The sequence below is a fragment of the Phascolarctos cinereus genome, unplaced genomic scaffold (genome assembly GCF_003287225.1).
Source record: "Phascolarctos cinereus isolate Bilbo 61053 unplaced genomic scaffold, phaCin_HiC Scaffold_4;HRSCAF=312, whole genome shotgun sequence".
NCBI classification, from domain to species: Eukaryota; Metazoa; Chordata; class Mammalia; order Diprotodontia; family Phascolarctidae; genus Phascolarctos; species Phascolarctos cinereus.
Window position 1 is genome coordinate 624,554,972 of NW_027555847.1, and position 24,102 is coordinate 624,579,073.

Genomic DNA, 24,102 nt, shown 5'->3' on the forward strand with positions numbered 1-24,102 from the left:
AGGGACGAACGTAAGATGACACATTTGGAAGTCAAATGGTTCAGAACAAACCGGCACTATGTAAATGTAAGCTATTATGAATGATTTCTTACAGGGGAGTTTTATACTCCCTTAGACTTCCTTGGTGTAGTAGGGTCACTTGAAATTCACTTTGGATCAAGCAGATTCCCTTCCTGGATTCTTTTGTTGCCTACTAAGGCAACAATTTAGGGCCAATATCTCAAGGGAGAACTCTAGATTCTGGGAGAATTGAGAAGGGATCTAAGACTTGGGAGTGTTGAGAGTAGGGTTTAAAAAGTGGATAGTTTAATTAAGATGAGGGCTTAGCAGGGGTGTATTGAAGGAAAGAGGTGTATTATAAAAGGATATCAACAACTTTAGTTGTTGTTCAGTCATTTTGCAGTTGTGTCAGCCTCCTCTTGATCTTTTTTGGGGTTTTCTTGGCAGAGATACTGGAGTGGTTTATTTTCTTCTCCAGTGAATTTTACAGATGAGGCAACTAAGGCAGACAGGGGTAAGTGCCTCACCCAGGGTCACACAGCTAGTTAGTATCTGAGGCCAGATTTGAACTCAGGAAGATAAGTATTCTTGACTCTAGGCCTGATACTGTGCCACCTAGCTGCCCACATCAAAGACTACTGAAGAATAATTCCGTTGGTTGTCCCAACTGTATATGATTGCCTCATTACCAAGTCAAGAACTTTTTGACTGAATATCCATTGTATACAAAGTACTGTACTAAAATGAAAAACATATAGAAAGAAAGAAATATATGTCATGGCCAGCCTCTGTTGTTGACCTTACAGTTAAGAAGACTAGGCCAACATACACAAAAAAGCAAAAACATAAAAGTGCACATTTTTTCAAAAAAACTGTATATTTAATGGTAGAAAAGTAGAAAAAATTATGGAGTGATGAACTGATTGAAATTAAAAAGCTTTATACAGGAGACATATTGATTGAATGGGATTTTCAAAGGGGAATAAACTAGATTGTCAGAAAGCAGAATGTAAAATAGTTCACGAATACAAATTATACTGTGGCATTCCTAATGTTGAGGTTTAGGTTTAGGGGTGCTGGGACCCCAAAATAGCAACACATAGGTCCTACCCGAATGAATTTGACCCCAGCCTTCTTTCAGCCAAAGACAAGGTTTATTAAAGATTCACCATATTAGCCAGACTCTTAAGGAATCTGAACATTTGTGATGTTTGTATTGACAAGCAGGCTAGAAGAAATCTCAGCCACTGGCTAGATTTTAAGAATCTGAGCACTTGGCTAGACTCTTAAAGAATCTGAGCATTTGTATCACTAATGCAAGTGGGCCAGATTTTAAAGAATCTGAGTACCTTAATGGAGACAAGATGGATCTTATATACAGAGAGACTGTTGGAGGGATCTAGGAGTGGCCAGTAGGCTGGGGTAACTGGAGGAGGGGTCTGGGAGAAGGGGTCTAGGGAGGATCTTGGTGGGAGTGGCCAGAGAGGTTGAGAATAGGGTCTAGATAGGATCAGGGGTGGGAAGTGGCTGGAGTGATAGGGAAGTAGCAGACAATGAAAGATGGGCTTGGTTAAGGGTAACTGAGAATTGGGAGATTGGGCATAAGTGATAATGAAAGGCCAGTTAATGGGATTATAGCCTCAGGAGCACTGGAGACTTTCTTGACCAAGTGGGAGAGTTGAAGGAGAGTCCAAGGTGGGGATTTCTAGGGCCGGTAGAAAAATGGGACCCAAATTCTTCTTGGGGTAAGAGTCTAAGATCTTGGCTTGGGCTTGTGCCCCGTCACTATTTTCTAATTCTGTGGTGTTGAAGAAAAAATATTAATACTAATACTCAGGGCAGCTAGGTGGCACAGTGGATAGAGCACTAGACCTGGAGTCAGGGGACCTGAGTTCAAATTTGGCCTCAGACACTTGACACTTAATAGGTGTGACCCTAGGCAAGTCACTTAACCCCACTGCCTAGGCCCCCCCCACCAAATACTAATATTCCAGGTTTTTAGGCTCAAGTTTGCCAAAAATGATTTTATTTAATATTAATTTGACATCCAACCATTTCTAGCTTTAAGAGAAAGATGTCCAAACTGGCCCGCCCTTCAAACATCCAGTTTAAAATGACCAAAAGGCAGATGGTAATGCAAGACTGGAGGTCAAAGAGGTAGAGGTTAGGGCTAGATGAGGAGAACTGGGAATCATCCATGTAGAGATGATAATTTAATCCAAGAGAGATTCACAAGTGAAATAGTTATAGATGTGTGTGGGACAGCAACCCCAACCCAAATTAAACTCGGAGACTTCTCAAGGTGGAAAGCAAAGGTTACCTTTATTACAATCTCTTGAGATGGCTGTCTGCTGCTCTGATACACGTGGGGAGAGAGAGAGAGAGAGAGAGAGAGAGAGAGAGAGAGAGAGAGAGAGAGAGAGAGAGAGAGAGAGAGAGAGAGAGAGAGAGAGAGAGAGAGAGAGAGAGAGAGAGAGAGAGAGAGAGAGAGAGAGAGAGAGAGAGAGAGACCTTGTGCGAGGGGCCACCTTATAAAAGCAAATCTCCGCCCACCACGCAAACAAGTCTCCACCCACCACTATCCCTTACCCCCTTAACTGGGGGTGGCTTACATTTTAACTGGGAGGTGGGGCTTATATTTCAGGCCCAAAATTCAAAGACAAGGAAAGAGGTGGGAAGCCAAGGGCAAATGGCTTAGGTTGGGGGTGAGGCAGGGCTTATTCCTTCTGTTTCCTGCTTAAAAACAGGGTCTGAGCAGGGGAGGATTTTGAAAATAATAATCAAAAATTATTGACCTTCGGAGGAGGCTTCACCTCTGACAGTTCATCTCTCACAGATGGAGAAGAGAAGATGACCCAGGACAGAGCCCTGTGGAATACCATGGTTAGCATGCCTACCATAGCAATTCTGAGGAAGAAAAGACCATTCCCCTCAAGGAATTTGATAGATTTCAATAAATCTTCTCAGTGGTAAAGGGGGAGGAGGGGTGTATTAGGACTAATCCTTCAGGCAGTTGGGGTGACTTTGATTCCAACAGACAAGGCAATGATATAAACAAAGGCAAAGGCAAGAATTCCTTTTTGTTAAAAGGCTAGGTAATCATTAGCTCAGGCAGCTAGATGGTACAGTGGATGGAGCACTGGGCTTGGAATCAGGAAGACTCATCTTCATGAATTCAAATTCAGTCTCAGATGCTTACTGTGTGACCCTGGGCAAGTCACTTAACCCTGTTTGCCCCAGTTTTCCTCATCTGTAAAAATAAGCTGAAGAAGGAAATGGCAAACCACTCTACTATCTTTGCCAAGAAAACCCCAAATGGGGTCACAAAGAGTTGGACAGAGTTGAACAATACAAAAATCATTAGCTTAATCCAGGGGTAGGGAACTGGGGCATTGAGGCCATGTGGCCCTCTAAGTCCTCAAGTGCAGCCCTTTGGCTGAATCCAGACTTCACAAAACAAGTACCCTTAATAAAAGGATTTGTTCTGTAAAACTTGGACTCAGTCAAAAGGCTGCACCCTAGTGGCCTAGAGGCACAGGTTCCCCACCCCTGGTCCATTTCCTTAAGAAAAGTCTTTTTTGGCCTCAACTTATCACCAGCCTTTCCAAAGGGCTTTTCCCAGGACTCTGGAAAGGTTCTGACATGAAGGTTGAATTGTTGAATTGGTTGAATTGGTTCACCAAGGGGTTGAAATGGGGAAAAGAGGAGAGACCTGCTAGTACATAGGAGATGGCCTGGGAGAGAACTGAGGGGTCAAGGAACTGAAGGTCACAGTCAAATGTTTCCCATTCCCACCACATGATCCCCTTTTTCATCTTAAGTTAAATCTACAAAGGGCTCCTCCCTCTTGCTAGACTTAGTAGCAAAATTACAATGCTTCTTTTACCCTTTTCTCAAAATGCACCAGATTCTTAGAACATCCCTTTTTCCCTCCATTTCTCAGTTAAGCTTAACCATAGCTAATAAAGAGTATTCTTTTCTTTTTTCTTTTACTCTGAGGGATACTAAGCATTTTAATGGTTAATCACTTGTCTGGACTAATTATGCAACACCAAGACTTGCAATATACAACACAGGGTCATAGATCCATGGGAAAAAGAAGAAAATATTTGTAGCCTTCTAAACGTTGCCCAGATGGATCCTGTCTCTTGTTTTTGTCTACTTTTTTCCCTTCAAAAAAGCATAATTTTTATGTTTTAATGTGTTGGAAATCAACCTATCAATACTGTTAAGTGTTTTCTATGTGCCAGGCACTCTGCTCATACAAAGATGAGAGAAAGGCCAGAGTCTCTGCCTTCAATGAGCTTACATTTTATAGCACTTAGAGAGTAGTAGCCAAAGAAGGGAGCTTTAGAGAGTCACAGAACTTTGAGTGAAGTAACTATAGGATGGTAGAATGTCACTACCCCAATTTAGTAGTGTTAGTAATAATGATTTGATTATCGTTCTCTAAGCAAGAGGTGGAAAATAGATTGGGGTTAAGGGACTGGGTGTGATACACCTACCGCAACAGCATGGTAGATGGCAAGATGCCTGATCTAGATTGATTGGAGTTCAAACCCAGCCTCAGACACTTACTAGCTGTGTGACCCTAGGCAAGTCACTTAACCTGGGTTTGCCTTAATCTATTAAAGAAGTAAATGGCAAACCACTATAGTATCTTTGCCAAGAAAACCCCATGGGCAGTATAGACCAGGTCAGGAAGAGTTGGATACAACTGAAAAAAAACCAAGAGATTGAGAACTGAGGTAAAGACAGATTCATTTATTCACCACTGCCTGCAGCTAGGACTCAGAACAAATGACATGTCTGAGTGATTTATACTTTTCTTTCTCCTAGCATCAGGTGTTTGAAGCTTTCACAGAGTTCATTCAACTAGGGAAAAACCTCAAGGAATCACTTAAACCTTGCTGGGTTCCAGGTTTTATTTTTGTTTTAGGGGGAAAAAACTTTTTTCTTTCGGTATGGCAAGATGAAAGTGGAACAGAAAATGTTTGGTGCAAAGATCAACAACAGAACAGGCACTGTATCCTTCCTATGTCCTGCAGAATGCTTAGTACCATGCCCTGTATACTACATAATTATAAAATTACAGAAGTGGAAAGGACTTTGGTTTAGTCCCCCTATTTTACAAAGGAATCAGTACGTAGAGAGGTGAAGTTCATATCAGGAGATATATATATATATATATATACATACACACACACATATATACACACACACACACACACACACACATATATATACACATAAAACTTAAGAAACGTTTTATTGTTTCCTTTTGTTTTGAACCGATTCTGTCCTCATCCTTCCTTTGTAACACAGACAAAACAGTTAAGCCAAAACAACGGACACAGCCGCACCTGCATCTGAGACCTGCCCCCCAGGATCGCTGCTCTCCCATATATTCTGACATCTAGTGACGCTGGAACTGCCATGTTGTTCTTTGAACATGACATTCCACCTCCCAAGTTGGGGCGTTTTCCTTGGCTGTCCCTAATGAATGGAATACTCTCCTTCCTCATTTTGGCCTCCTTGCCTCTCCGGCTTCCTTCAAGTTGCAGCTAAAGTCTCACCTTTGGTTAAGAAGCCTTTCCCCTACCCTTAATGCTAATTTCCCTCCTCAGTTAATTATCTCCAGTTTATCCTGTGTTTGCCTGGTTGTTAAATAGTTGGTCTCACCATTGTCTGAAAGTTCCTAGAGAGAAGGGACCTTTTTTTAAGTCACTTAACCGGGTTCAGCCAGTTTCCTTCTCTGTAAAACAGGAATAATAATACAGCACCTGCCTCCGAGGTGTTGTAAAATGAGAGAATATTTGCAAACATCTTTGCAAACCTCCAGGTATTAAATGGCATTCTTATTCTTAGTAGTTAATATTATTCAAGTAGCAATTACAGAAATGGAAATAGACAACACCCCTTAAATGTCTCGTCCAACCAGGACTTAAATCCAGGTTCTTCCCTGGGCAAGTCTACCCGCCTCAGTTTCCTCAATTCTAAACCTGTAGGGCTGGGGTTAAGAGATGACTCATCCATGGGTTCCTTCCTCTTGTCCCGTGTTAGAGCATGGATAAGGCAACTTGACGAGCCCAATGAGGCCGTCTAAGCCCAAGCCATCATCGTTTTACACGCGAGCGAAGTGAGAAGTGCGCCCGCTGCCCCAACGAGGGCGCAGCCCTGCGGCCGCCTTCTCGCCCGCTCTTTCAGCTGGGCGAGCTGGACTGGGGAAGGACCCTCGGGTCGCCTCTTTCCATCTCCCAGAACAAGAAGGCCCAACTCGAGGACCGCCGGAGGCTAGCGCGCCGGGGCCACAATGGCAGGCATCCCGGTGCCCTCCCTGACAGCCATCACAGACGCAGCCATCCCCTCGCACGCAGAGAGCACCGCGCAGCCCCCCCATCCCTCCCAGCCCCGCGGGACACACCCCATCTCTCCCTAGCGCCGCCGGGCGTCTCCGAACTGGTCCCTCCGCCTCTCATTGGCCACCGCCGCCATAGCGCCATGTCGGCCTACATGCGCTGCGTCTCGCCATTGGCCGCCCGGGAGGTTGGCGGGCGCGAGAGGGGTGGGGCGGGTGGGGGCGCAAGGAGCCGGCCGCGAGCCCCGCCCCCGGACCCCTTGGTCACTCTGGTTACCGGGAAGCGCCTCCAGGCCCCCGGCTCCGCCGCCTTCCCCCGTGCTGACGGAAGAGACTACCCACGGCCGCCTCGATGCTGTCGTAGACCAATCCCGAAGCGTCCGCGGCCCTCGGGAGGAGAAGGAGGGCGACTCGTAACCCTTCCGCCAGTCCGCCTTGGCGCTCGACCGGGATGCTCCAGCGTGCGCGGATCCCGAGCTGAATACAAGAGGAGTCCCGCGGCTCCCCACCCTCCAGGTGTGCCGATTCCCCCGGTGACATCCGGCGGCCGTCTCCGCGTCCGAGCCCGGCTGGGATGCCCGGGCTGCGTCCCTGGGGTGTCCTCCCTCCCGAGACCCAGCGCGCCCGCTGCCTCTGCCCGGCCCGTGCGTGGCCGGCACGCTGAGCTCCGGCTGCTTTGGGAGCCTCCTCCCTCCCGGGACGGGCGAAGAGCGAACGTGTCGGGCCCCCACGCCGCGTTACCCCCCACGGACCCCACCCACCCCCACCTCACCTGTGGGCCAGGGGCCGGGTCCGAGGATTGCCACTCCCTGGCGCGGGTGCGGAACTTTCCCACCAGCTGCTCGGGAGGCCAGCTTGTGGGCCCCGTGTGCTTCCAGAAAGATCTTTATCTTTTATCTGAATTGTAACGCGGTGTATGGGAATTTGGGGCACGCGTACCGCTGGGACGCTTGGCCGGGGCTCCTTGTGTCTGGGGGCACCCGAATGGGCTTACCCCGCCGCTGGTAGTGAGAAGAAGCGCCACGGAGACTGTCCTCCCCAGCCGACCCCCCAGACCGCCGCCTACCATGTGGACTTTTCTAGGGATTGCCACTTTCACCTATTTTTATAAGAAATGTGGGGACTTCGTAACTTATGCCAACAAGGAGCTGTTCTTGTGTGTGCTAGTGTTTTTTTCTTTGGGTATGGTGCTGTCTTACCGATACCATTATCGGAATGGAGGACTCCATAGGCAACAGCAGAAAAAGTCTCAATTTGGGCTTTTCTCTGACATCCTTTCATCTTTGCCATTTGTTGGCTTCTTCTGGACAGAATCGCCATCCGGTTCTTCACAGAAGGAGCAACTAAAATCCAGAAAGGTGAGTTAAATTCAGGTTTGGCGAATGGACGAGTATCCTTACCGTTACCACTTTACCTTTTTTCCTGTATTTTTAAAGTAGGAAACTCGTTTGGGGTTAAGATTAATGCTGGTTATCTTTTGGTGATGGTGATTTAAAACAACCACAAACCTCTTTTCTCTTTTATTCAACTTCCAATTTCTTTTGACTCTAAAGCCGTGGAGAGATCCTAAAGTCATCTTGAGTCATTTAACATGCCAGAAAAGTTTGTTCTTGTCAGAAAAGTCCTGGGACAAGTGTGTGTACATTAACTGAAGAAAAGTGGGGCGAGTGAAATATTAATATTGCTTACTGGTATTTGCGACGTTTGGGACCTCATCTTATGAAGTGATTGAATGGAATGAAATAAAAAGATTTAAAGGTTTTATAGGAGGCCATTATTTTAGATTCCTGAATTTCACTGAATGAATCTCTCAGTTCCGAGGGGCTTCAGAGGTAGTCCCACCGATGCCTGAAAAGGAATCCTGTAGATCTCCAGTAAATCTGCAAATAATTTGCACATTTCTTGTGGCTTCTCTAAAATGGGGGTGGGAGATGGGGAATAGGGAAGGGAGTAGATGATTGTTAAGGTCTTTTCCTTCAGTTTTAAAATTCTTTGAAAGAAAGTACTGGCATTCCTGATTTAATCCTAAATCTAAACATCCTCTTAAATTTACTTTCGGCCCTTGAATATTCACTTGAACATCAGAAATCTCAGGTGGTACAGAAGTTAAAAGTCCAATATGTTGTGCAACTTTTGCTTGGGAAAGAGTGTGTGTGGTCTACATTTTTAATGTAAGGGAAAGAACTTGGCTGAGAAGTTGGAAAACTTCATGTAAAACTTTTTTTTTTGGTTAGGCAGTGGGGTGAAGTGACTTGCCCAGGGTCACACAGCTAGTAAGTGTTATGTGTCTGAGGCCGAATTTGAACTCAGGTCCTCCGGAATCCAGGGCCGGTGCTCTATCCACTGCCCCACCTAGCTGCCCCAAGTTTATGTAAAACTTAGCCAGAAGCTATACCAACTTACAGGAAATATTAACTGCTTCATATTTATTTTCATACTAAATAAATATGATCACATTCCCATGCTAAAAAGTTATCGTAGGTCCTCCTTGCTTTTGAATGAATTCGGTCTTTTTTTTTTTAATTTTTTAAGCTTTGCCAGAGTCTGGCTCCAAATTATTTTTTTCAGCTTTATTTCTCTCCAGCTCTGGCTGTGCTCTGCAGCCATACTGGGCTACTCTCCTAGAGCCACGAAAGTGATTTTTCCAAGCCACAAGTCTAACCATGTCTACTAAATGATCTCCTGAGGCTCCCTCTTACCTGTAGGATCAATATAAATTCTCTGTTTGGCTTTTAAAACCACTTTACGGGCAGCTAGGTGGCACAGTGGATAGAGCTCTGGCCTTGTTGTCAGAGGATCTGGGTTCAAATCTAGCCTCAGATCCTTGACACTTACTAGGTGTGTGACCCTGGGCAAGTCACTTAACCTCGATTGCCTAACCAAAAAAAAAAAAAAACCCTTCACAATCCTACCTTTCCAACCTTGTTGAAACCTTCCCCCCATATGTGGTCACATTGGCCATTCTGTTTCTCAAATATGATACTATCTACGACCTCTGCATCTTTATATCAGGTGTTAGCCATATAGAGAATGCATTTGAGCTTGTTGATTCATGGGCTGGTTTGTTCCCTGGATCCTTTCTAGCTTCTGTTGCCTCTTTGCTCACACTGTTCTTACCTAGAGTTCTTTAACTCCCATATTTCTAACAGTTGAAATCCTATCCATCCTTGATGATCTTGGACAAATGCATCTGCGTTCCTGGTCCCTGATCTCCTGACCCTTCTGTCCTTATGCTGTGAGGAAACTCTTGGGTAACCATAAAATTAAAAGTATGAGATAATGTCCTGGACTGTATCCATAGTCATGCAGAGCTAGTATGACCATATGACCAAGAGGCTAGAGCTGAACCCAGGTCTTTGTGACTCCAGGGTTTATCCTCTGTCAACCGAATTACACTGCCTCTTCACATTTTGTGTTACATATTTCTGTGTTCCTCCTGCTAGGTTATTTCCTGAGTTCTGAAGCTGTGTCTTACTCAAATTTGTATCTCCCTCCACCCTTACCTTAGCACAGTGAAGAGTAGAAACTCAGCAAATATTTATCAAAATGAATTGTTTTATTAACTTCTAATCTTGTATGATTCTAAATCTATAATTTACCTAAATCTAGCCACACAGACCGTTAAGTCCCTTGGCGACAGGAACCCAGACTTTTATACTTCTTTGTATTTGGCACAGACCTACTTAATAGTGAGGCAGCTAGGTGGCACAGTAGTTAGAGTGCTAAGGCCTGGAGTTACAGTCTCATCTTTCTGAGTTCAAATGTGGCCTCAGACACATTAGCTGTGTGACCTTAGGTAAGTCACTTAACCTGTTTGCTTCAATTTCCTCATCTGTAAAATGAGCTGGAGAAGGAAATGGCAAACCATGCTCCAGTGTCTTTGCCAAGAAACCCTACTTGAGGTCACAAAGAGTCAGACTAGACTGAACAATAATCTTTTATACATAGTAGATATGTAATGAATATTTGTTTGATTCCTTTTCCAGCTTCTGCCCAGTAGACTTAAAATTCTTCTCTCCTTTGAGTTTAGATTTCTGAAAGTAAGATGGTTGAAAAATTAGATTCTTTATTTGTTTTATGAGAAAAATCCATTCCACTTGCCCAATATTAAAACCAATCAACAGACATTTATTAAGCACCTATTATGTGTTGGGTATTGTACCCAACTGGTTTGGGGATACAAAGACAGAAATGGAAGTCTCTGTTTAGGCGCTTAATTCTATCAAGTGAGACAATATATACATATATGAGTATGTGGATAATAAATACAAGATAAATACATTGTAGTTTGAGGAGGATACAAGTAAATGGGAGGTATCAGGAAAGGCTTCACGTAGAAGCTAGAGCATGAAGAAAGAAACAAGAATTTTTAAAAATAAGTTTTTATTAGTGGCTTCTGTTTTTTATGTCATTATAGTTTTCTCCGGTATTCCTCCTTCTCTACCTTCTAGAACCTCATCCCATATAACAATTAGTATATTAAAAGACAAAGAAAAGAAAAAAGAAGAAAAAATCAGTATGTTGAAAAAGTCTGAAAACATGTTTAATGTGCAACACTTCTGGATCTCCCACCTCAATGAAGCAGTAGATTGCGGGTGTCGTCTCCTCTCTTCATTCCAGTCATGCTTGATCTTTATGATTTTGCTATATTTGCTTTTGATTTTTTTGTGTATGGTCTTTCCATTTACATTGTTGTAGGCATTGTGTATATTGTCTTGACTCTGCTTACTTCCCCCTGTAATCACTTCATGTAGGTCTTTCCATGCTTCTCTGTATTCATCACAATCATCATTTCTTTTTTTTTTTAATTTTGTCAATTTATTTTGATTTATCAACAATCACTTCCATATGCTTTTGAGTTGAAAGTTTTTCTTCCCCTTCCTCCCCCTCCTCCTCCCCAAGATGGCACACAATCTGATATAGGCTTTACATTTACATACCCATTAAACATATTTTCACATTAGTGAAGTTGTAAGTAGAAATTAAAACCAATAGGAGGAACCATCAGAAAGATGAAACAAAACTCAACAGAAGGTAAAAACAAGTGATAGCGATTCGACTTCCATAGTTCTTTCTTTGGATGTGGACAGCATTTTCCATCCCGAGGCCTCTGGAGATGTCTTAGATCTTAGATGCTGAGAAGGGTTCAGTTTAACAATCTTAGTCATTGCATAATGTGGCTGCTGTTGTGTACAAAGTCCTCTTGGTTCTGCTCACTTCACTCAGCATCAGACCATATAAGTCTTTCCAGGTTTTTCTGAAGTCAGCCTGTTCATCATTTCTTATAGCACAATAGTATTCCATTACATTCATATACCACAACTTGCTCAGCCATTCCCCAATTGATGGGCATCCTCTCAATTTCCAATTCTTTGCCACCACAAAAAGAGCTGCTATGAATATTTTTGTACATGTGGGCCCTTTTCCCATTTGTTTAATCTCTTTGGGATATAGCCCTAGAAGTGCTATTGCTGGATCAAAGGGTATGCACATTTTTGTAGCCCTTTGGACATAGTTTGAAATTGTTCTCCAGAATGGTTGGATCATTTCACAACTCCACCAACAATGTATTAGTGTTACAATTTTCCCACATCTTCTCCAACATTTATCATTTTCCTGTTTTGTCATGTTGGCCAATCTGATAGGTGTGATGTGGTACCTCAGAGTTGTTTTCACAATCATCATTTCTTACAGCATAGTAATATTACATTACATGTAATAATTTTATTTACATATGTAATTTAAGTATATAATAGTATTATTTAATCATTCCCCAAATCTGTGAGCATCTACTTTTGTTTTCAATTCTTTGCTATCACAAAAAAATGCTGTTATAAATATTTTGATGTATATAGCAACTTTCTTCTTATCAGTGGCTTCCTTGGGATATCAACCTAGTAATGAATCTCTGTATGAACATTTGAGTCACTTTATTTGCATGATTCCAAATTGCATTCCAAAAAGGTTCTTCCACTTGTCAGCCCCACTAAGAGTATATTAGTATGCCCACAACCCCTCCAACACTGAGCACTGCCATGTTTTTTGTTATCTATGCCAATTTTCAGGGTATGAGGAAACCTCAGAGTTGGGAAACAAGCATTTAATAAATGCTTACTATGTGCCAGGCACTGTGCTAAGCTCTTTACAAATATCTCATTTGATCTTCACAACAAATCTGGGAGGTAGGTGCTGTGATTATCCCCATTTTACAGATGAGGAAACTAAGACTGAGAGAAGTTAAAGGACTTGCCCAGTAATACAGCTAGTTAAGTATCTGAGGATGGAGTTGAACTCAAATTTTCCTCTTTCCAGTCCTGTCACTATCCACTTAGCCACCTAATTTCCTAGATTCAGCTTGAGCTGAATCTTGAAGGACCTAGAAATTCACTGAGTCCAGAGGGGAGGGGAGTGAATGTATTCCAGGCATGGAGGACAACCAGTGCAGAGACATGGAGACTGAAGATATTAAGTGTTATGTGTGAGGAACACCAAGCAGGACAGGTTGACTTGAGCATTGAGTACAGGAAGGAGAATAATGTGGAATGAGACTGGAAAAGGGCTGAAGCTAGGTTGTGAAGGATTTTTAAATGCCAAACTGAGGAGGTTGTGTTTTATCCTGGAGGCAATTGGGAGCCGGTGGAATTAATTGAATAGGGAGGTGACATGGTCAGAATAGTGCTTAAGGAAAATAATTTTGCTAGGTGTGTGGATAGTAGATTGGAACTAAAAGACCTGAAGTAGGAAGACCAATGAGGAGGCTGTTGCAGTAGTCCAGATGAGAAGTGATATAGATCTAAACTAAGGTGCTGGCTTTGGGAATGAATGCAAGAGATGTTGGAGAGGGAGAAACAAAAGGATTTATCGGCTGATTGGATGTATGGTGGGAGTGAAGAGTTGAATCTAATACTCCAGTTACAACCTGGGGCCACTGAAAGGATGGTAGTGCCTCTGACACTGATAGAGAAGTTTGGAAGAGCGGTTGGTTTCAGGAAAAAGGTGATGAGTTCTGTTTGGGGCATGCTTGAATTTGAGATTTTAAGAGACAGTTTAAAATGTTCAGTAGGCGTTTGGTGATGCAGGACTGGATCTCAGGAAAGAGACTTAGGGTGGATGTGTACATCCTTGAGACATTTGCATAGGGTTGATATTTTAAAACCTATGAGAATTATCGAGTTCACCAAGTAAGAGTATGGAGAGATAAGAGAAGAGAACCTGGAGAAGCCATGGGGTACTGAACCCACAGAGGAGGCTGAGAATGAACCAGAAGGGAGCATGAAACCCAGAGAGGAAAAGATCCAGGAGAGGTGGAGTGGTCAGCAGTGCCTCATGCAGCCCAGAGGTTAAGAAGAATGATTGAGAAAAGGCCATCATGTTTGGTAGTGAAGAGTTTACTGGTAACTTTGGAGAGAGCAGTTTCAGCTGAGTGAAGGAATTGTCTTATGTGACCTTCCTCTTCATCCTTCACTCACTACTTCAGTTTCAGATCATTTTGTAATCATTTTGGTTGCTTCTCATTTTCAGTAAAGCTTCTCCAACTACCTGCTCATTCAAGTCACCTATGTTTTTCCCTCAGAGTCATAGATTTATCTAAGCAAGTGACTTAAACTCTATTGCTAGCCAACACACTGTAGTGGAACCCCATAAAACCCCTCTTGTGCCCCTCGTCCTCCTTTTTAAATTACTAGGTCTTTAATGATAGGTGTTATCTCCCTATCAGAGCTCCCTCTACAGATGCATTAGGCTCAGGAAAACATTCTCCCTTGTCTTGCAATCATCTTTTTTATTATACTATGTTATGGAAGTGCATGTTTTATTCCATAAGTTAAAAATAAAATAAATTTTTAAAAAAGAGTTGTGAGGAGAGGCAGATTTGGGGCACAAGGTAATGAATTTGGTCTTGGATATGTGAATTTGAGGTACTAGAAGAAATCAAGGAAGAGAGATCAAGCAGCAGTTGGAAATACAAGACTGGAACTTGGGTCTGATAAAGAATACAGAATTTTCAAGAAGATTGGGCCTCAGTCACTTAGTCCAGCCCATAACCCCAGAAGAGTCCCTCTACAGTTCAGTAAATTTACCTGATATGAAGCCTGCATTTTCTTCTTTGTAACTTCCACTGTTGCTCCTGGTTCTGCTTGCTGGGGCCAAACAAAAGACAACATTCATGTCCTCTGGGTCTCGTCTTCAGGCTGAGCATACTTGGTTCCTTCAACCAATCCTATGTAGAAGCTCCCTTTCAGGCACTAATTGGTTAAGTGGCTAGCCTATGGTTTTATAGCCAGTAAGTGCTTGAGGCAGGAGTTCCTGCATCCGCTATGCCATACTCCTGTATTTTATTATCATTTCATTCATCTTATCTTTTTTGATGAGGTTCAGATAGAAACAGTCCTGGGACAAGTCACTACGCTATATTAGTCTTCTATATTTTCTGGACTATTGGACAGATGGACAAAATAACTGCTTTTTGTAGTTGAGTAAGGGTATTCAGATATAGGTTCATTCTCTTGGTACAGCTCTTGTGGTAGACAGCACAGTTGAGATGAAGAGAAACTTCATCTTGTTCCTTTCTCTGCTAGGGCGTTAAATTAGGAAAGATTTCCATTTCCGTGTAGTTGGATAGTGGACATTTAGTACAGTGACATTTATTAAAAATGTACTTGTTTTTATGGACCAGTCTGTGCCACAGTTCCAGTGAAGTTAAATTGGTCAAATTCTCCAGGATATTTTGAAGTCTGTATTTGTAGTGTGAGTATCTGTCATTTTGTCACTCCCTGAATGACACTGAGCTTTGGAGATAAAATTCTTGCCACTGGATCATGTTTTCCTAGGTAAAAAGATATCGTTCTGCAGTGACACGTTGCATAGTTTCTTCTATTTCTTTGTATAATCTACATTGTTCATTAAAATTGGGTTCCTTCCGGATAACCCTTCTGTAATTTTTGGTGTCAGTGGCAGGTCCTGAATTGCTTCTCCTCTGTTTCCACAAACAAATCCAGCCATTTGTTCAGTGTCTTTGTCTGCATTTTGTTGGCTCAGTTGATTTTGGGTGTCTCCAGTGGAGGGCCTTTGATTCCATTCTTGGATCTCAGCACAGTGCTTTATACTTGGTAAGTGTTTCATAAATGCTTTTTCTTTCATTCATTCATTTTATAGGCTCTATTGGGGAGGTAAACCACATTCAGTTGTATTTGACACATCCAATGGTGTATGTCTGTAAGCAACCTTATGCTTACTTAGTGAAGTTATTTCTGCTTGTTCCAGAAGAATTTGTTCAGGTTTTAACCTGTTTTTCTTGTACTCTAAGACTATCAATCTTCCCTCTCCTTTTTTTTTTTTGGCAAGTAAGTGATAGTTGACCTAGAGTGAAAGGGGCCCTCATTTCATTGATATTGTATGTATTTTTTATTAAAATGCTTTCCAGATATGTTTTGTCCATTTTACCATTCCAGAGGTGTGCATGGACCAACATTATGTAGATGTTAATTGCTTCAAATGTGTTCTTGACTTTCAGCTCTTATTCCAAAATGCCAGTTTACTGTTGACTTAGGTGAAGAATTTTATACTTTTCCAGTCTAAGTGACACTTTGATGTCATTGGAGAAAGATTCCTTGAGGTAGAAGAGCCGTTTGAAATTTTTTTGGGCAGGGGAAGGGGGTTGCTTCTTTAGTTGTTTTTTTTTTTTTTAGTGGAACTGTATAGCTTGGTCTTTTAACTTGATTCCTTCTTTCACTTGGAATTTTACTTAGTTCTGAGATTGTAATGGACTTAAGACTAGACAGAATCGTCATGGGTTTAAATTGGCTTTCTTAAAAATACCACATTTTCTACCAGTTGTTTCTGACATTGGTATCATTGGTGCATGTTCTAAACTTAAAACAATTGTTATTTTTGAAACACTGGATGGACTAAGATACTGATGGACTAGAAGAGATGTGAGTTAGCCGACCTCCTCCCTCCCTCCCAACTCCCACAACATCATCTGGGACTATTGTGAACAGAAGGTTGTGGTGCAAACCTAGGATGGTTTAGGTTTAACTTTGCCCTGAGGGTGGATTGATCTAGAACCAACTGTGGACCTTTTGGTGAAGAAGAGTATAAAGACAGTTTTTAGGACTTGGGCAGATAACTTATAAAACCCCAGGAACCCTCCTAGCCGGTTGCTCGACAAATATATTTTTTATTAAATTATTTGCTTGTTTGAACATTTTGGCTGCCCAGAGATCCATTGTACCAGATGCGGAATTAGACACTAGACCTGGGATTATTGATTTAGGGAATTTCTGACTCAGAGGCTGGTTCTGTAACCAGCGTTATAGAGTGCTTTAAAATTTGCAGAGTGTTCTACACGTTATCTCCTTTGTTCCTCACGACAGTCTGTGAGAGTAAGTGCTGTTATTATCCCCATTTTACAAATAACTCCAAGAGGACAACTTTGAGATGATTTAAATATGTTAATGAGCTGACCTCCAGGGTAGCAACAAATAAGTGTTAGTCTGGTCCCCACAAAAAACCTTATAAAAATGAGACTTCAAACTCCACACACCCCCAGCACTATTCCATCTCCATCGGGTCCGTGCTGACCAGTTCTTACAACTCCAACCCACGGTTACATGAGTGATTATTATGCCTCTCCTCCCTATCCTCTTCCCTACCATTACCCGCCTTCCTTCACCACCCTGTGCCCCAGTCCCCACACCATCTGCCCTTGTACCCCTTTTTGCTGCTTGTCTCTGCACTCTGTGCCATTTTCTCCTGTACCTTCTGTGCCTTATTAAAGTGTGATTGCCACCTCACTTCCTGCTGCCATTGTGGTCTTTCCCACCCAAAGAACCGGGTTTGCCTGCCCCATTTCATAATTTCACAAATTAATTTGAAATTCAGATTGGATCACAGAGTATGGGTAGGGAAGTAATGCTGTCCAGTAAGGAAAGATAGATTGGGATTAAGTTACATAGGGCATTAAAAGCTTGACATTACTTTTTAAAGCCTAAACAATTAATGATTTGTAGCTGCTGATTTCCAAGCTGTAAATGCTCACATTGCAGATTTAACAAGGAGAGTTGTTGGAGTTGGCTTCAATACACCTTGCCTTTTCTTTTTGGGTTTTATATAAGTTTGTTAACTCAGAAGCTATAGGGGATGGAAGAATAAACTTCCAAATACCCACAGATCGTTACAAGGGGGAATGACTTTAATTAATACAGCTATATACAAATATATGTAAACATGCATTTATTCTCTAGCAAGAAATATAAATTCATTGACATTTCCCAGAAGGATGGAATTTTAAATTATAAACTTATAAGAAGCAAATTAATCATTATATGAATCATTAAAAAGGTAATAAAAATTACAGTGGAGAGAGGAGGGAAAAAATTCTTCTTCTAACCTCCATTTAAGAAGGGCCCTCAAGGTATCCATCTCTTTCTTTCCTACCTGGCTTCTCCATCATGCCCCCATACCAGATACTTTCCTCTTCTCCCTTTTCATTTTCAGTGTATTATCTTCCTCGTTAAATTGTAAGTTCCTTGAGGGCATGGCTTTCTTTTTCATATTTGTATCCATAGCACAGCCCCTGACACATAGTAGATATTTAATAGATATCTATTATTAACACAAACAAGACAGTATGAAATGAATCATGAGTCAGTTATAACAAGCTCCACAATACCCATCTAAACAGGTTGCTGAAAACAGAAAATGAAATGTAATTGGAAAAAACGACGTAGATACCAATGAAATTTAACCAACAGAAATCAAAAAAGGGCCGAAAATGTACCGTAGTCCAAAAAATATTTAATCTACTTACCTGGCAAAGGGGCAAAGGTGGTTTAGAATATGAACCTAGGGGGCAGCTAGATAGCGCAGTGGATAGAGCACCGGCCCTGGATTCAGGAGGATCTGAGTTCAAATGTGGCCTCAGACACATAACACTAGTTGTGTGACCCTGGGCAAGTCACTTAACTGTTGCTTAACCAAAAAAAAAAAAAAGAGTATGAACCTAACTGGAAAATCTTATGGAGAAGGATGGTGGACAGTTATGAACAGTTTTACCTCAAAAATAAGAAGTCATGGAAGTACTAAGAAAACCAACTAACATCAATGCATCTCAAGGAGTTTAAGGATCAAATTGTAAAGACAATAAATGAATAAAAGATAGAAAAGGTCTACAAAGGTTTTGCTAACCCTTTTTAGCATCAAGAGCAGTGGAGGTAACACAGAGAAGAAGCTAGACGAAGCCAAGTGTTCCCATGCTGGAGGTGGCACACTGGGAGCAATGAAGGATCTAGGTTCCAAGGTATTTGTCTACAGGAATAAAACAAAGATACTGAGAGAACATCAGCCGCTACCAACCTATATGTTTAATTTTCCATCTATACAAAATGTTTATGAGAATAATCGATCTACACGTTGAATGAAGATAATAGTAGGAAATTAGCAGGCATTCATAAATGATGGTCTGCAGTAAACTACATCTTTACTATCACATAAATGACTGAAAGAGGCAGCAAATACAATATCCTACCCTGCTTATTTTCTGTAGAAGATAAAAAATGCAGACGTTTGATTTGGCACAGCAAAATGCCAACTTAAAGTCTCTCTTTCAGCAGTATATCTCCCAGACGTATGTCGGAGTTATGCCATATTCAAGTGTATGTCTGACAATAATGTTCATTACTGTCATGGAGAAGATTCAATGCATGGTTCAGGTCAAAGAGAGATTTCCCCATAGCAGTTAAATCTTCTCAACACTCCTGTTTTTGTAGAAGACATTGGCTTCATCCATTCACAGAATACTGCAGTCTGACAGAGTTTGGCCTAACCATACATAATTCCTGATCTCATTTAGTGTTTTCTTGGCAAAGTATAGATGAGGAAACTGAGACAAAGAGGGTGAGGTAGATGAAATTCAAGTAGATGAAAAATGCCTATTGCGTAAACCAGAGGTGTCAAACTTACTGCCCCTCCCTAGTGCCACTGAAACCAGTTTAAAATGTAATTGGGAAATGTTTAACAAATTAAGTAAAAAAATGTAATGTGATAGAATAATGTTAATTTGTAGTTTTCTAAGTCAATGTGCGACATAAGGGTCCATTTCTATTTGAGTTTAACATCATGGCTCTAGACTATGCTATATCTTGGACAGATGTGGTAAATGGACAATGAGTTGAGCCCAGAATTAATTAGAAGGAGGACAGCATCCTAGATTGCATTTAGGAAACTAAAAAGTTCTTTTAACACTCCCGAACTTGAAACAAAGGCTCACCTTTTGAAAATGAGCTGTCTACTAGTCAAGAGTCCTGTAATTCTGAAAAATTAACAATGATTATCAGCCAGAGAATGAAATAACATATGCTAGGCAAGAGTAGGCTGGATCAGGTTACAAACAAGGAACTACAAAAGAGAAGCAGAGAGAAGGATGCCATCAGGAAAATCCTGACCAAAAAAAGAAGATGGAATGTTTACACAGAGTGAGGAATAATCAGTAGACTAGGCCCAGGTGCTCCACAAGTACCCTTATGATGCCAAGAGAAAATGAGGAAGGACCCCAGCACATAGGGTGCATTCCTTGTGACCATCCTATGGGAGGGCATGGACAAGTGTTACATAGGTAGGTTGAGATTTGTATTGTTGGAGAGACTGTCTACATAGACGAAATCACACATCCCTTTAAGTACTGTAGCACAAACACATTGTGTCCCCTTATTATTTCGTGCCATTTTCTCTTAGAAATCTAGCCATTATCATTTCTCACCTGATCAATACAAGATAATCTTACCAGCCTCCCTGATCCACTGCTGCCTCTAATCTCTATAACTTCCCTGCTGAAAAGTGAGTAGTAGAGAGATATGAGGCTTCATTCCTCCCTGCTCCATCTCTGCCTTGTAAAATCCAAACCATGTACTTCTTGTTCCCGGAATGTCCCGATACTTGATACATGTTTGTGCTAGAGCTAGCTATGCTTGAGCTAGTAGCATTGTTTATGGTTGAGCTTGCCTAGCCGCCCTTCTTTCTGGGGAGTAGAGAAACCGATCCAGGCTAAGGAGCAGGCTCCTCACCTGAGAGGGCTCATATAGCCAGCAGGGTCAGAGCCCTACTCACCTGTGGTCCTCTACATCTGCTGACTCTTCTCCACTCTAAAACTGCTGATCAGAGGGTGCAGAGTCCGTGGACAGAGCACCGAACCAGGGAGTTCTGCTCATGTACTTACACCCGAGAGAGCGTCCGCCTATCAGTGAAGTCTCATGAACAGCCTGTGGCCCTCAACGTCCTACAGGTCCCTAACAGGTACTTAAGAAAACTTCTGGAGTTTTTACATTAATATTCAACTCCCATAGCTCACAGCAATTTATTGCCAACAAATCTGTTGTTTTTAAGTGTTAGAGGATATAGTGCTATTATTTTTATAGGCAAGTGCTTTGAAACATGTATAAATGGCAGTTGTTTATCACAGTGACTAAGTGAGGGGGGAAAAGAATTATAATTCAATGTTATCTTTTCTTACACAGGGCAAAAAGGAAGTGGATGCTCCAGAGTCAACCCAACTAGGAATAGTTGTGTCTGCATTAATGACTTCTGAGTGTGACCCAGAAGTTATTATTGTGGGATCAGGTGTGCTTGGGTCTACTTTAGCTACAGTACTTGCCAGAGATGGAAGAAAGGTGACAGTAATTGAGAGAGATTTAAAAGAGCCTGACAGGATACTGGGAGAGCTGTTACAGCCAGGAGGCTTTTGTGCTCTTAAAGACCTGGGTCTTGGAGGTAGGTATATATAATGCCAAGATTCTAAGTTTTTTCATTGCTATTTGATGACATACAAAATTTGTGTGTATAGCTGCTTCGTGCAAAACTTGTTTAGCTAAATTAAACGTACATCTCTTAGAGGATATTTCAGTTTATGTCTCTGAAAGCTTATTGAATTCATTAACTTCCAGCTTGACTAAAAACAGGACATAATGGTAACACAAAGGGGCTGATTAGTTTGGAGAGGTGGCCAGAAGTTTTTGATAGAATGACTTGAAGATACTACTGTCTATCCTCTTTTCAGTAGAAAAATGTTCTAGATACCAGACTTTGTAGTAGAGGGTAGAAGGAGACATCAGGGATACTGAGCAAATAGAATTACTATGTAGTGATGGCTTTTAGCTCTCACATGGACATTAAAACTAATAATATAGGCAGAAGTGGAAAAAAAAACTCAAAATAGAAGGACATCGGTATACCTGCTTTTAAGAAGATATACGTTGCCAAAGACCTACCATATCTGTTTTTGAGGAGTCACTGGATTTTGATGTAGGAAAAAAAGTTTGAAAACCATCTCAAACTGTGTTTATTTATATGCTTATCCTGAGATAACCTATCTTGAGGGGACATACTTTTTAGGATTTCCAAAGGTGCTAATGAGCCAACTCTAGTTGTGGCGTTAACATAGCCTGTGTAATACAAAACATGGAAAACTCAAAATTTACTAGAGTATTGAATAGATTTTCTGCAGATGTTTTCTCAGTCTGTAGAAGGGATGTGAATATTTATAATGATAGAATTTTGCCATGGAATACAGTAGGCTAAATAAAAGACTGAGACTTAGGGTTCCAGTAGCTATCTGTTGGTCAGTTTATATAAAAACAACTAACTTGAAATCATAAGATTGAGTTCTGGAAGGGACCACAGAAGTTTTATCTGTTTCACCTCTTCCTCATAAAGAAGCTGAGGCCTCGAAGGGTGAAGAAGTGTGCTCATGGTCACATAGGTAGTAAGTAATAGAACCCAAATTCAAAACCAGATACCTTGGATAGAGCACTGGCCCTGGAGTCAGGAGGACCTGAGTTCAAATGTGACCTCAGACACTTGACACTTACTAGCTGTGTGACCCTGGGCAAGTCACTTAACCCCAATTGCCTTGCAAAAAAACAAACTAAAAACCCAGATCCCTTATCTCCCAAGTGCAGGGGTTTTGCCACTATTTCCTCCTCTTTAAGAAGAGATTTCAACTGGAGGCATCATAAAAGAAAAATAATCTTGAAAGATAAAAGAGCAGGGCAGATTAAAAGCATAAAGGGTCAGATTTTTATTGCAATGTTAAGTCTTGGTCATAAAATATTGTCCCTGGATCCAGTGAGATTTAAAGAGAGCACTTTTAATTGTCTATCCAAATTTACAATCTTCAATGTCCTTTCTGTATATATTGTATATTGTGTACGTGAAAATTAGAAGATAATGTTCTTGAACTTGATCTGGTTTATGGAACGCTCATATTGTATGTTTTCTGCTTCAACCTGATTTTAAGCTGCATTATATTTTGGTGCTTCAGGAATATTTGCCTCATATAGAACATTGCTGGTGTCAGTAAATCTGCCACTTCACTTAAAAACAAAGAAACCTAAAACCAATAAAGATTTTTAGGTACCAGAAAATGTACGCTTGACCTTGGAAAGATAAGCAGTGTGAAATTAAATGACTTCTGATCTTCCATTGAATAAATTTGTTCCATAAAATGTAGCAGTGATCTGTATGCTACTAATTAACTTTTTTAAAAAGCTAGGATATGTGTTTTTGACATATCCCCAGTAGGTTGACCATTTGGTGAAAATTATTGGGCCACAAAATAAAGAAAAATAGAAAATGATTCTCAGCCCTTCCACTTCTGCAGTGACAATGGCACAGTGCTAGGAAAGGGAGCAGAAGCTGCTAAGAATCACATTTTTTAGATAGTCTATAAACTTGAACTGGATTCTTGATACTCTAAAGGTGAGATCCTTGGCCATTGACAAATGAGTGGACATACTACTGGGAAAACTAAATCAATCTTGACATTTTCACTGTATGAAATAAGCAAACAAATGGATGTTGTAGCTAAATGGAAGGGTGGTTCATAGGTTCTCTATGTAGAGGCAATAAGATGACTGCTGGGGTCCCTTTAAATTCTTACATTCTCTAATTCTGAGTTGGTGGAATTGTTTTTATCATGTATCATGTATCCAAAAACAAAAAAAAAACATTTTATGAGAGGTCGGAATATGTATTTAATGACTGACCATCATGAAAATAATTTCAGATTATGAACTAACATTCCTTCAAGCCTCAGCTAAAATCCCGCCTTCCACAGGAGGCCTTTCTCAGTCTCGATTCTAGTGCCTTCCCTCTTTGCTGGCTTTTTCCTGTTTATCCTGTATGTAGTTTGTTTGTCTATAGTTACTAGTTTGGTAACTATGCTGTCTTCCCTATCAGCTCATGGAGGACGGGCACTGTCTTTTGCCTAGGAAACAAAAGGACAAAGACTTGTGGGTTATACAGAAGCCTCATGCCTATGTATAATGAGCACTTTCTCTAAGAAAAATAGATGTTGAAAGACATGGTATTCATTGAATAACATAACAAAAATTGAAAGTGATTATATTTTAATAGGAAATTATTTGTTACTTATATGGGAGTCATCCCTGACTCTGTTGCATGTGTACAGACCACTGACTTTTTAGAGCAAGGATCAGAATTATTCTAGCGTCTTTTAGCATTCAGATTATTGATGAGGGAAAAAAAAACGTAAAAATGAAACAACTCAATTCTGACCAAATTGAACAAACTGATGATAAAAACAGAGTAATGGATAGAAGGACATGTGCAGAGACCAATTTCATACAGAAGTTTAACCAATGAAAATCAGTTATCTTAACAAGAAACTAAAAGGTACTTGAGATTTGTGAAACATCACAAAGGCAGCACCAATGAATAATATGTATGTGTTT

At 41.2% G+C, this 24,102-nt stretch overlaps 1 protein-coding gene across 2 annotated transcripts in view; it reads left to right on the forward strand.

The window, feature by feature from the left end:
- Positions 1 to 7,289: 7,289 nt before the first annotated feature.
- The window catches only part of SQLE (squalene epoxidase), a 34,956-nt gene continuing 18,143 nt past the window's right edge, over positions 7,290 to 24,102 (forward strand). Inside the window, exons 1-2 of one of the 2 annotated variants that reach the window (XM_020964981.2) lie at positions 7,290 to 7,716; positions 20,869 to 21,121. In XM_020964981.2, the coding sequence (XP_020820640.1) occupies positions 7,426 to 7,716; positions 20,869 to 21,121 (544 nt within the window). In that variant the 5' untranslated portion in view covers positions 7,290 to 7,425. The remainder of the gene's footprint in view (positions 7,717 to 20,868; positions 21,122 to 24,102) is intronic. The other variant, XM_020964980.1, reaches the window with a different exon arrangement.